Source organism: Boleophthalmus pectinirostris, unplaced genomic scaffold (genome assembly GCF_026225935.1).
Source record: "Boleophthalmus pectinirostris isolate CB_2022bp ecotype Guang Dong unplaced genomic scaffold, ASM2622593v1 HiC_scaffold_14, whole genome shotgun sequence".
NCBI classification, from domain to species: Eukaryota; Metazoa; Chordata; class Actinopteri; order Gobiiformes; family Gobiidae; genus Boleophthalmus; species Boleophthalmus pectinirostris.
In genome coordinates, this window is record NW_026571047.1 from 26846096 (window position 1) to 26859087 (window position 12992).

A 12992-nucleotide genomic window follows, 5' to 3' on the forward strand; every position below is an offset into this window, starting at 1 on the left:
CTCTGTGCCCCTTTTTAGGACCCTAACCCACAGTTTGAGAACCTCTTCTTTAAGAGAACTTCCTCTGGCACTTTACACAAAACTGTGAAAAAAGTGAAGGAAGATTTTTAAACCTGTTTTTTAAAGTTCCAAACTGGAGTTGCATTCTTTTCTGGTTTTGCTGTGATATTTACCAGTTTTTGCACGTTTACCAAACCAAACGCACATCGTGACAAACACAGAGGCATTTGTGCACTTTTGTTAGGCAAACTTCAGCCAAATGTGGCAGTAGGTCTGTTCTGTAGATCCGCTCTATGCTGTAGACCTGCTTTGTGCCAACACTGTAACACAAATTTAGACTCGTTTTTGCTTCACGTTTGGTCTTGCTCTTCTAATCAGCTGCACTGTGGGAGGGGCTTGTGTTCGCTGTACGCAGGAAGGAGCGAGAGCGTGAAAAGGCGAGGGGCGGCGTGCTGACGTGAGGCAGATGGACAGGTCAGATGTTTAGGAAGTTGAACCTGCCCTGTGATGCACGCTGGTACACGAGGGCACACGCTGTTGCAGACGAGCCGTGCATAGGGAGCGTGTGTGTTTGTGATGCCGTAGAGTCTCCGCGGGTTTCAAATGAGCGCACAGGCTGCACTGAGACGCCCCACACGCTCCTGCACCCCGCTACAAGTTTATTACCAACAGCAGCGGCCGAATGAAATCTGATCGCATTTGTTGAGTGTCAGACCTTGAGTGAGAGACAAGACCGAGTCCAAACGCGAGTCCGAGACGAGACACGGCGATCTACCCACACGACCTTGGCGATCGACTGGTAGATCGCGATCAACGTATTGAGCACCCCTGCTTTAGACCGGATATGTACAGCAAAACAGCTCTTTTGTACAGCAATTTATAGTCAAACAAGGTCGTGGAAGAGTTTGTACAAAATTCTAATTTGATAATTAAGGGAAAACTATCAAAATCACCCCCACATATTGGCTCAAAAATATTGGCACAGCTTATCGGCCATGAAGAAAACAAATCAGTCAATCTCTAGTTCAAATCCTGCTTGAATCATCACTGCTGCTGCTGTGTCTTTTTTAGGCAAAACATTTCACTCAGCTTGCTTCTGTCAGTCTGTCCTAGGAGGGATTGTTTAATATATGAAATTGTATCGCATCTCTTCAGATAGAAAGTGAGCATGGGGGCACTTCAGGCTGCATCAACTCTGGCTACAAATCACTTTGCATTGAGAAATTGTCGCCTCTCTGTGTAACAGCTGCTGTGAGCCTCGTCATTTTGGTCTTAAAATATTTGTATTAACCCACTCTAGATGATCTGCTGTTTTTGCCTGGATCTTTTTCTTAATTTTGCTGCTCCCCCTTTTAGCCCCTAATGAAGTCTTATACATGTTTTTTTTTTCCACTACTCTGTTATTTTATAATCTGCTGCTGTAGTTGTGTCATATGGTTGTAATAAAAGCTATAGGACCAGAAATACAAATGAAAATAAATAAATAAATAGATGAAATAAAATTTACTCTCTTTCATATAAAACACACAGCAAACATGTATAACAACAACTGTCTGGACATAAAAAAGTAAACTAAAAATATCCATATTGCCTCAAAACAAAAAAACTGCAGTCACCCCATGACTTTCCTGGTGCCAGTCATGGAAACAGTTCCTGCATTTCCATGGCGTTTATAACATTTACGTACAATTACGCAGACAAAGATGTGTAATTTGCCGTTTATTTGAGAAATAACTGCACTCAAATAGGCTTTTTCAGTTGTTACGAACACAGACGCTCAGAGCATCGACCATCTTGACTCACTACACTCTTTGGCAAAGTTTGGGCCAATCAAAATGGATGGAGCACATGTGTTTGGCGGAAAACAAAGTCCCTATAGGCGAGTTTCATTGTTGACAAAAGCGCGTGTTGCATGCTGGGAGTTATTTTAGTCGGCGGCAAGAAACACTAATTCAACATGACGGACGGAGCGAGAAAGTACATAAAGGGTATTGATCCCGGTTATTTATCCACTCTAACGGCAGAGGACCGAAGACCATTTGACCAGAAATTGGTCATAAGCATCGATGGAGCCAAATCACCCTTTTCAACCCCGACAAAAGTTGGACCAAACCAAATTTCTGGTCAGAATCGCCAACTACCTGGACAAATATTCACTTGGGCGATATCACAAATGACTTGGTGGAAACTCCTGGGCCATTCACAGCAGAAAAGATGAAAACTCCAAGAGTCTCGATGTGTTGTTGAACTTGTTGAGTCCACGGTTTGTTAGGATCTTCTACTTTGCTCTGCGGATGTTTGAAAGCCGTTTAATTCACCGTTAGCGGTTCTTTTCACTCAGAATACGAAAAAGACATTTTCCTTCTTCCGTGCTTTCTATTTGTGCATCCGATAATGCAGCAGGAATTTACCATTATCGGGATAAATACGCGAGGTTACGCACTGTGTTTTGACGCTATCCTGTTTCTTGCTTCCGACCAAAATATTTCCCATGCAACGCGGGCTTTTAATAACAATGACGTCAGCTGAAACTCGCCTATTGGGCACTTGTTTTTCCTCATCACACAGCGTGCGTGCGACGAAGGATAATGCCGGAATATGCTCGGAAAGCCGAAACTCTCAGCTTTTCAAGGTGAAAAAAGTAAGTTTCTATCTTTTATGGTTAGAAAGTTATGCACGGTTATATAAAACATGTTCCCAGGCAGTGTTGGGAAGGTTACTTCTAAAATGTATTCCCCTACAGATTACAGATTACATACCCCAGAATGTAGTTTGTAACATAATCCATTAATTACTTAAGGGGAGTAACGTAATCTGAATACTTTGGATTACTTGATTTTTTGTAGAGAAGCAAAGATGAGGAAATCTTCACATAAGAAGTTTTGTCTGCTGAAAGACAATAAAAAGCCCAAACTTTACTTAACTAAATTAAAAATAGTATTGATAGAAGAAGAGGAGACATGGGCCACACAGCATGGTTTAGTCCTGTTAAATCCTGTTTAGACCTGGTTACCTCCGCCGGGGGTTATGTTTTGCGCGTTTGGTTTGTTTGTTTGTGTTTGTTTGTTTGTCTGTTAGCAACATAACTCAAAAAGTTATGGACCGATTTTGATGAAATTTTCAGGATTTGTTGGAAATGTGAAAAGAAGAACTATTTCATTTTGGGGGTGTCCGGAAGAAATCCTGGATTCTGGATCACTTTGAAATTTTAGTTAACATTGTGGTAAATGGGGCCAAAAATTTTGTTTCTCAATATCTCGGTTAATTATTGACCAAACCCATGAAATTTGACTCAGGGATGGGACATGGGATCTCTTTCATATTCCAAAAGGCTGATCGGATCTGATCCAGAAGACTGATTTTATCGCAATTTATATAAAAATGGGGGTAGTCCTTGGCGGAGGTCTGCGCTCTCTGAGTGCTTTTCTAGTTTAGTCTTGGTTTAGTTTTTGGTTTACCTGGTTTAGACCTGGTTTTAGTCCTGGTTTAGTCCTGATTTAGACCTGGTTTAGACCTGGTTTTAGACCTGGGTTTAGTGTCCGGCAATGAGTGGAATTACTGAAAAAAAAAAAAGGTGGTGGTGGTGGGGGGTTTAGCCCAAAATGTGAAAACAGGAAAATACCACTGTGTAATCCATTTATTTCAACAAAGTAACTGTAATCCAAATACAATAACACTGTTCCCAGGTATTGTATATACGATACCGTCGGTGTGGAAAGGGTTAATTCCCAGTCCTAATATGGAACTCGGCTCCAAATTTGCCTCTATAACTGCTTCAGATTCACTTAGTCCACTTCTTTATACAGTCTCAGGTGTATAAAAGCACTACATAACACCGATGCACTAGTTGAACTGGGCTAAATGATTATTATTCAGGTGGAGAGTGGACTTGGGCTGCAGTGTGTGTGTGTGTGTGTGTGTGTGTGTGTGTGTGTGTGTGTGTGTGTGTGTGTGTGTGTGTGTGTGTGTGTGTGACCAAACTCCTGACTGCTGCTGTTGGTCTGCAGAGCTCCATTGTCCAGGACACAGCCTCAGTTTAGGCTTGAGGATTACAGGGATCAAAGCTCCAGCAACATCACAATTACTGAAATCTGAACCTTCTTCTACACTGAGAGGAGGAAGAGGAAGAGGAAGAGGAGGGAGAGAGGGATGGGCAAGGTTTGACAGAAAACAGATGGGAGTAGAAGGAGAGAGAGAGAGAGAAAGAGGGAGGGAGGAGGGAGAGGGGTGACAGAGGCAAAAGACAGGAGGATGGAGGGACAAGCAAAGAAGGAAAGATGGATTAGAAAGGGATGAGAGAGAGAGAGAGAGAGAGAGAGAGAGGGCTGGTGAAACCACAGCACCCCTCTGTCTCTCTGTCTCTCTCTCTCTTTCTCTTCTCTCTCTTTCTCTCCCCACTCCCCACTCCCTCTCTCTCTCTCTCTCTGCCCTGTTTCTCTCTCTCCCCTCCCTCCTCCCCTCTGTTTCTGTCACTCTCTTTCTTTCTCTTCTCTCCTCCTCTCTCTCTCTTTGTCCTTGTCTCTTCCTCTGTCTGTCTCTCTTTCCTTTCATCCATCTCTCTCTCCCTCTTTTTTCCTCTCTCTCTCTCTCTCTCTGTCTCCCCACTCTCTCCGCCTCTCTTTCTCTCTCTCTATCCCTTTTGTCTCTTTGCCCTCTTTCTCTCTCTCTCTCTCTCTGTCTCTCACTTTCCCACTCCACCTCCCTTCCTCCCTCTCTCTCTCTCCACCCCTCTGTCTCTGTGACTCTCTCTGTCTTTCTTTCTCTTCTCTGTCTCTCTTTGTCTCTCCCTCTCCACCTCCATCCCTCTTTTTGTCTCTTTCTCTCTCTCTCTCCAGTCCCTCTCCCTCTCTTTCCCTCTCTTTCCCTCTCTCCCTCCCTCTTTTTGTCTCTTTGCCCCCTCTCTCTCCCTTCCTCCCTAGCTGTCTCTCTCTCCTTCCCTCTACCCCTCGCTCTCTGTCACTCTCTGTATCTCTTTTTTCTCTTCTCTCTGTCTCCCTCTTTGACTCTCTCCCTCTCTTTCTCAGTCTCTCTTTCCCTTCTCTCCCTTCTCTCCCCCCTCCCCTCTCTCTTTCTCTTTCTTTCTCTCTCCCTCTGTCTCTCCTTCCCTCTCCCCTTCTCCCCCTCCTTTCACCCACCTCTCTCCCTCTCTCTTCCCTCTCTCACTCCAGTCTTCCTCCTTCCCTATCCCCTCTCCCACCTCTTTCCTCCCTCCTCTCCTCTCCTCCCTCCCTCTCTTTCTGTCTTTGTCCTCTCTCTCTCTGTGTCTCTTTCCCTCTCTCCACTTCCCACCTCCCTTCCCCTCTTTCCCTCTCTCTCCGTTCCTGTTTCTCTCTCTCTTCCTCCCCTTCCTTCTCCCCTTCTCTCCCTCTCGCTCTCCCTCTGTCTCTCCTTCCCTCTCCCCTTCTCTCTCTCTCTTCTCCCTCCTCTCTCCCTCTCTCTCTCTCCTCTCCTCTCTCTCTCTCTCTCTTCTCCTATCTCCCTCTCCCTCTCTCTCTCCTCTCTCTCTCTCTCTCTCTCTCTCTCTCCTCTCTCTCTCCCTCTCCTCTCTCTCTCCTCTCTCCTCTCCTCTCCCTCCTCTCTCCCTCTCCTCTCTCTCTCTCCTCTCTCTCTCTCTCCCTCTCCTCTCTCTCCTCTCTCCTCTCCTCTCCTCCCTCTCTCTCCTCTCTCCTCTCTCTCTCTCTCTCTCCTCTCTCTCCTCTCTCCTCCTCTCTCCTCTCTCTCCCCCTCTCCTCCTCTCTCTCCTCTCTCCTCTCTCTCCTCTCTCTCCTTCCTCTCCTCTCTCCTCTCCCCCTCTCCTCCCTCTCTCTCCTCTCTCTCTCTCCTCCTCTCTCTCCTCTCCTCCTCTCTCCTCCTCTCCTCCTCTCCTCCTCTCCTCCTCTCTCTCCTCTCCCCTCCCTCTCCCTCTCTCTCCTCTCCTCTCTCTCCTCTCTTCCTCTCCTCCTCTCTCTCCTCCCTCTCCTCCTCCCTCCTCTCCCCCTCTCCTCCTCTCTCCTCCCTCTCTCTCCTCTCCCTCTCTCTCTCCTCTCTCTCTCCCCTCCTCTCTCCCTCCCTCTCCTCCCTCTCCTCTCTCCTCTCTCTCCCTCCTCTCTCCTCTCTCTCTCCTCTCTCTCCTCTCCCTCTCCTCTCCTCTCCTCCTCCTCTCCTCTCCTCTCCTCTCCTCCCTCTCTCCTCCCTCTCCTCCTCTCTCCTCCTCTCTCTCCTCCTCTCTCCTCTCTCCTCTCCTCCTCTCCTCCTCTCTCCTCTCCTCCTCTCCTCCTCTCCCTCTCTCCCTCTCCTCTCCTCCCTCTCCTCTCCTCTCCTCCTCTCCTCTCTCTCTCCCCTCTCCCCCTCCTCCCTCCTCTCCTCCTCCCTCTCTCTCTCCTCCCTCCCTCCTCCTCCCTCTCTCCCTCTCTCCTCCCTCTCCTCTCTCCTCTCCTCCTCCTCTCTCTCCTCCCTCTCTCCTCTCTCTCTCTCCTCTCTCCTCCCTCTCCTCCTCTCCTCCTCTCTCCTCCTCTCTCCTCCTCTCTCCTCCTCCTCCCTCTCCTCCCTCTCCTCCTCCTCTCTCCTCCCCTCTCTCCCCCTCTCTCCTCCCTCTCTCTCCCTCTCTCTCCTCTCTCCTCCTCCTCTCTCTCCTCTCCTCCCTCTCCTCCCTCTCTCTCCTCCCTCTCTCCTCTCTCTCTCTCCTCCTCCTCCTCCCTCCTCCCTCTCTCCTCCCTCTCTTCTCCTCTCTCCCTCTCCTCCCTCTCTCCTCTCTCCCTCTCTCCTCCTCTCCTCCCTCTCCTCCCCTCTCTCCTCTCTCTCCTCCTCTCTCCTCCTCCTCTCCTCCCTCTCCTCCCTCTCTCCTCTCCTCCCTCTCCTCCCTCTCCTCTCTCCTCCTCCCTCCTCTCCCTCTCCTCCCTCTCCTCCCCCTCTCTCCTCCCTCTCCTCCTCTCCTCCTCTCTCTCCTCCCTCCTCTCTCCTCCTCTCTCCTCCCTCCTCTCTCTCCCTCTCTCCTCCTCCTCCTCCTCCCCTCTCTCTCCTCCTCTCTCCTCCTCTCTCTCTCCTCCCTCTCTCCTCCCCTCTCCTCCTCCCTCTCCTCCCCCTCTCTCCTCCCTCTCCTCCCTCTCTCCTCCTCTCCTCTCTCCTCTCCTCCCTCTCCTCCCCTCTCTCCTCCCCTCTCTCCTCCCTCTCCTCCCTCTCCTCCCTCCTCCTCCTCTCCTCTCCTCTCCTCCTCTCCTCCCTCTCCTCCCTCTCTCCTCTCCTCTCCTCCTCCCTCCTCCTCTCCCTCCCCTCTCCTCCTCTCCTCCCTCTCCTCCCCTCTCTCTCCTCCCTCTCTCCTCCTCCCTCCCCTCTCTCTCCCTCTCTCTCCCCCTCTCTCCTCTCTCCTCCCCCCTCCTCCCCTCTCCCTCTCTCCCCCTCCTCCTCCTCCCTCCTCTCCTCCCCTCTCCTCCCTCTCTCCCTCTCTCCTCCTCTCTCCTCCCCTCCTCCTCCTCCCTCCTCCTCCCCTCTCCTCCCCTCTCCTCCCTCTCTCCTCCCTCTCCTCTCTCTCCTCCCTCTCCTCCTCTCCTCCCTCCTCCTCCTCTCCTCTCCCTCCTCTCTCCTCCTCTCTCCTCCCTCTCCTCCCTCCTCCTCCCTCTCCTCTCCTCCCCTCTCTCCTCTCCTCCCTCTCCTCCCTCTCCTCCCCTCTCCTCCCCTCTCCTCCCCTCTCTCCCCTCTCCTCCCTCTCTCCTCCCTCTCTCCTCCCCTCTCTCCTCCCTCTCCTCCTCCTCCCTCTCCTCCTCTCTCCTCCCTCTCCTCTCCTCCCCCCCTCTCCCTCCCTCCTCCTCCCTCCTCCTCTCCTCCTCTCCTCTCTCTCCTCCCTCTCCTCCCTCTCCTCCTCTCTCTCCTCCCTCTCCTCCCTCTCCTCCCCTCTCCCTCCTCCTCCTCCCTCTCTCTCCCCCCTCTCCTCCCCTCTCCTCCCCTCTCCTCCCTCTCTCTCTCCTCCCTCTCCCTCTCTCCTCTCCTCTCTCCTCCCCCTCTCCTCCCTCTCCTCCCTCTCCTCCCCTCTCCCTCCCTCTCTCTCTCCCCTCTCCTCCTCTCTCTCCCTCTCCTCCCTCTCTCTCCTCCCTCTCTCTCCTCCCTCTCCTCCCTCTCCTCCCTCCCTCCTCTCTCCTCCCTCTCTCTCCTCCTCCCCCTCTCCTCCCTCTCCCTCTCTCTCTCCCCTCTCCTCCCCTCCTCCCCCTCTCCGCGAGCGTTGCTGCGTTCCCAGTGCTTACTCCAGCGTTTTACCGAAGCGTCACAGTGAAGAGCTGATCCTGCTCTGGCACAAACTCAGCCTCTCGCCGCCACCACAATAAAACTCCACTTCTTCCAATCACATCTAGAGCGACGCCATCCTGCCCCAACGACCAATAACTGATCATATTTATTAGACGGGTGTTGTACCAGATGCCCTCCCTCAGTTTTGTAGTTTTGCAGCTTGTAACTAGAATAAACCACATTTCCCCTCATACTTCGATACACTTTCTTGAGGAATTTATTAGATCTGTATTGTACGTCTGATTTATATTTTAGGTAACGGTTGTCTTACTTCTATTGCTCCGGTCTCCACTCCTGCACTCCGTATAACCTAACAACCCGACACTTGTGCTTGTGCCTATAGATTTGTCATTAGACTTTTATGTAGCGGGTGGACACAGCGAGTGGTTTATTGAAGCGCAGGCTGACACTCACTGGTTGAAGAGGACCCTGGAGCGAACGATGAACTTAAAGATGTACTCCAGAGCCTTCATGGCCTTCAGCAGCTGCTCCGTCAGTTTATCCGCATTGTCGACGTAGTTCTTCAACACCTTGGTCAGCTTCCTATAAAAAATAAAAATAAATAAATAAATAACACATAAATACCATATTTTTCAGACAGTAAGTTGCACTTTTTTTTTCATGGGTTGGGTGTTTCCTGCGACTTATATATTAAAATGTTCACACTGACACAGCGCTCTAGTCTTGTGTGTCAGTATCTGCTGCTCCTGTTCCTCCTGTACCACTGTCACTTCACTCTACTGCGCATGTCTCCTGCAGAAAGAGCCTCTGTCCTGTCTGTATCATGTCAGTCGATCGCACCGTTACTTCTGTACCACTGAAAATTTTTAATTCAAGTGACTTCAGTGACACCAAAACCATCCTGTCGGGATTCAGAAAGGCCGGAATAATTCTAAGTGGAACTGATGCTGAGTCTGACGACAGCGACACAGAAGAGGAAGCGGCGCTCTGTTTACCTCTGGAAGTGGTGGAGTTGCTCAGACGTGACACCGAGGATGAAGAATTGAATGGATTTAGTGATTTGGAGTGAGATGGAGAGTTTGTTAAACTTGTTCTGTTCTGTTGTTTATGTTATAGTTTATCTGAAGAACTGTTCATATGTGACGTTAACAGTCTGTTGTTCTCTGTTCTATTATTACTGTAACTTGCCTTTCAAGATGAAATGTCGGTTCCTGGTCTCTGATTTATAAAATAAATTTACCCCAAAAGTGTGACTTATAGTACAGTGCAACTTATGTTTTTTCTTTTTTAGGATGCATTTTTTGGCTGCTGCGAGCGACTTATACTCCTCCAGAATACCAGGTCCCACCACAGTGGAACTCCAGTGACAAAAACTAGCTGTGTCCTTAAGCAAGACACTTCACCCGCAGACTGAGCACGTGCAGTAGAGCTCTTTTCTCCCGCCAATACACACGCCAATGTACATGAGCACATGCAATGAGCGCGGTCTCATGTATCATGTGATTACATTTTTATGATCTAAAAATAGGTAAAAATTGCCACAAAATTCGACATTTTTGAAAGTTGTAGGTGCAAGATGTGATTACATTGGACTCTATGAGAAAAAGTGGATTTTTTGGCTGTAGTACCAGTGAGTGACCACTATGCCAACTGGAGGCAACACCTTATCCAGTTATATTTATAAATCCATGCATGCACCCCTGTAACCAAACAGTGTTATAAATGTGTGAAGTTACATGTGAAGTATTATCAGACTCACATATAGGCCAGTGTGGCGCTGAAGTGTTTCCGGATGTAGGTTTCCAGGACCGGGTTGAAATGCTGGAACTTTCTGTCTGCGATGAGCCCGATGATGAAGACCTGTCAAAGGGAAGAGGAAAAACACAAATCAAGAATCAAAACGGACACAATTTGACTGCAACGTTTAAAGCGCCATCATTTCCTCCACAACCAACAAAATATCCTGTTTTACTGTGATTCTTGTATTAGTTTGTCGGTTTAAATTTCCGTCTTTTTGTCAATTCTTCTGCACGCGTTCGAAATGTGAACTCCGATATGAACCCTATTATTAAAACGTAAAATCACAAATACAACAGCAATCCTTGTCGGAAAAAATGTAATATTTCCCCCAAATCGTTCAGTAATACAATTGGAAAACCATTTCTTTTCAATTCTCCAGATGGAAGTTAATCTTGGACATCAACAAGACAATTTCACTGAGACAAAATCTCCTCCTTTTTTCAATTGGCCCAGAGATTGAAGGTGACGGGAGGCTAGAAATGACGCCTAATTTTTTGGCGTAACGTAATGAAATCTTCTCGTTTTGACAAGGAAATAGGACACTTAATATTAGACACTGATACGAAAATGCTCCCCCAGTGTGAGAAGGTATTAAGGGCAAAACAGAATTAGGTTTGTGTGAAATAGGAAATGATTTAAAATGATAGAGTGTTTGTATTTGCGAACAGCAGGGGGCCATTCTGATGTAATGTGATATTCTGGAAACCGTCTCTGAAAATTATAGCAATAGGAAATAATATAAAAAGGCAAAACTGAGTGCAAATGCGACATAATTTTCGTCTGGCTTCACAGTCTGTGGCTTTGTGTCAGTAAAAAAACAAACTCTAATTGGGACTGTTTATGAACTAAGTCTGCTCAACCTTAAAGGAGCATTTTGTAACTTTTCAAACGCTTTTCTCCATGAAGATGTTATTGCCATGTCTGGAATGTTTCACAGTATGGCATTAAACCTTTCTATCTTCATGGAGACCAAACCAGAGCAAGTTACAGGTCAGATCTGCGGAGAGACGTCCCCGCTCGCAGTCAGAATGTTTGTTTTTCTTTGTATTTTTGAGCTATAAACGCACTTGTAATTGAATAAATGTGAGGTAGATCTGTTAAATGTCATACCGTGGGACCAAAAAGTTCCATAGTGCACCTTTAATGAAAATATATGGGAAGTAGCTACTTAAAATCGTATTAAAATAAAACATTATAACGGAGAACTGTATTGGAAAAAGTGGAAATCTTACAAACAAAACAAAGCCTAATGTAATTTTTTAATAGATCTTTGTCACTTGCTTGATGGCCTCCTATTTAATTATTATTATTATTATTTTTTTTTTTTTTGGTTGGTCTGTTGGTTTATTCTGTTCTACAATACTAATTTACTAAGTTTTTACTAAGTTGTGTATGTAAATATGCAATACATATTAAAAAAAAATAACTAAAACATTCTAATAAAAATAGAGTTTAAAAAACAACAACATTATAAGTATATTTGATGAGTTCATTTGCAAAAACAGATAAGTGCCACTTGAAAAAGTCATTGGATGTTTGCAGTTTACTCTTAATTTCATCAAAATATAATTACATCTCTTCTTGATAAAATCCACTATACATTATTGTTATTGCTAATATCTCTGGAAGATGGGAACAAAAACAAAACTTCACACTTCATGGCAATTTTTCAAAATGGAGAAATGTGTTTTTGCTGTTGAACTCTTCAAATATATTGATTTAACGTCACTGAACAGCCTGATAGAAATGTTTTATAAAATGACAGATAAATGTGGAGCTTGACCGATACCAGAGGTGGGACTTGCAAGTCGTGACTTGGGTCACTATTTTTAGGACCTGAGACTTGACTTGATAAAATGGACTAAGACTTGGGACTCAAGCTTGGACTTGAACGCGAATGACTTGAGACTTGACTCGAACTTGAGACCTTCGACTTGAGAAGACTTGATGCTTCTGCTGACAACTAAGCTTTTAGAAATACTTTTCTCTTCACATAAATGCGGTGCTGAATTTGAAAGGAACAAACTTTAACATGTTCCTCCCAATTCTCTGTTTGTTACTATGGATGTAACTGAAGTACTGTGATCAAATGTACTACAGTAATACACAGTACAACACAGTAATATACAGTACAATCACAGTAATACACAGTACAACACAGTAATATACAGTACAATACAGTAAAACAGAGAGAACTACAGAGATGATGATCATTCTTGACAAAATAACTGATATTTAGCACTTTTTAAATCTGAATTCTTTCTGTTCTGACTAATAATTCACACTAAGATCTTGTCAAGACATTTAAAAAGGAAAAATTTGCATTTCTACAACTCTTATATAAATACTCATATATAAATATACCATGACTTTTTAAGTACAATTTAGTTTAAAATTCATATAAACTGCAAAAATCAAAGCTATATTTGATATTTTGGTTTAGAGATTTGAAATGACTTGACTTGGACTTATGGGCCAGTGACTTGGGACTTGACTCAGACTTGAGGTCAAAGACTTGAGACTTATTTGAGACTCGCAAAACAACAACTTGGTCCCACCTCTGACGGATACCGATTATTTACAATCCAGAACAACCTTTTTGGGCCAATATGTTGGACCAGTTTTGATTATTTTCCCCCAGTTGTATAATTTAAATTTAGTACAAACTCCCCCACCAACTTGTTTTACCACAAACTGTAGAAGAGAACTGTTTTTAGTCAGGCCAATACACTAAATAGAGAAAATATCGACCAAATATCGATATATATGCCAACCAACATATCGGTCTATCTCAGATCAACATACTGTATAGAGCGATGTTTTTATTCTAGAGTCAGGTTAATGGCAAGAGAGAAAATTCACATCCTAGTTTCTTCGTTTTTTGTTTTTTTTTTCCCACATCACTTCACATTTCAGAACATATCAATTTCACTTCAGGCCAAACTAGATCTGTCAGACGTTTACAACTTTCTAAC

General features: G+C 45.9%; 1 protein-coding gene across 1 annotated transcript in view; it reads right to left on the reverse strand.

Annotated features, from left to right (window-relative positions):
- dock1 (dedicator of cytokinesis 1) overlaps positions 1-12992 on the reverse strand; it is a 708121-nt gene that overhangs the window by 499737 nt on the left and 195392 nt on the right. Inside the window, exons 21-22 of the mRNA XM_055150424.1 lie at positions 9977-10077; positions 8671-8799 (exon numbers count right to left, since the gene is read on the reverse strand). Of these exons, the coding sequence (XP_055006399.1) occupies positions 8671-8799; positions 9977-10077 (230 nt within the window). The remainder of the gene's footprint in view (positions 1-8670; positions 8800-9976; positions 10078-12992) is intronic.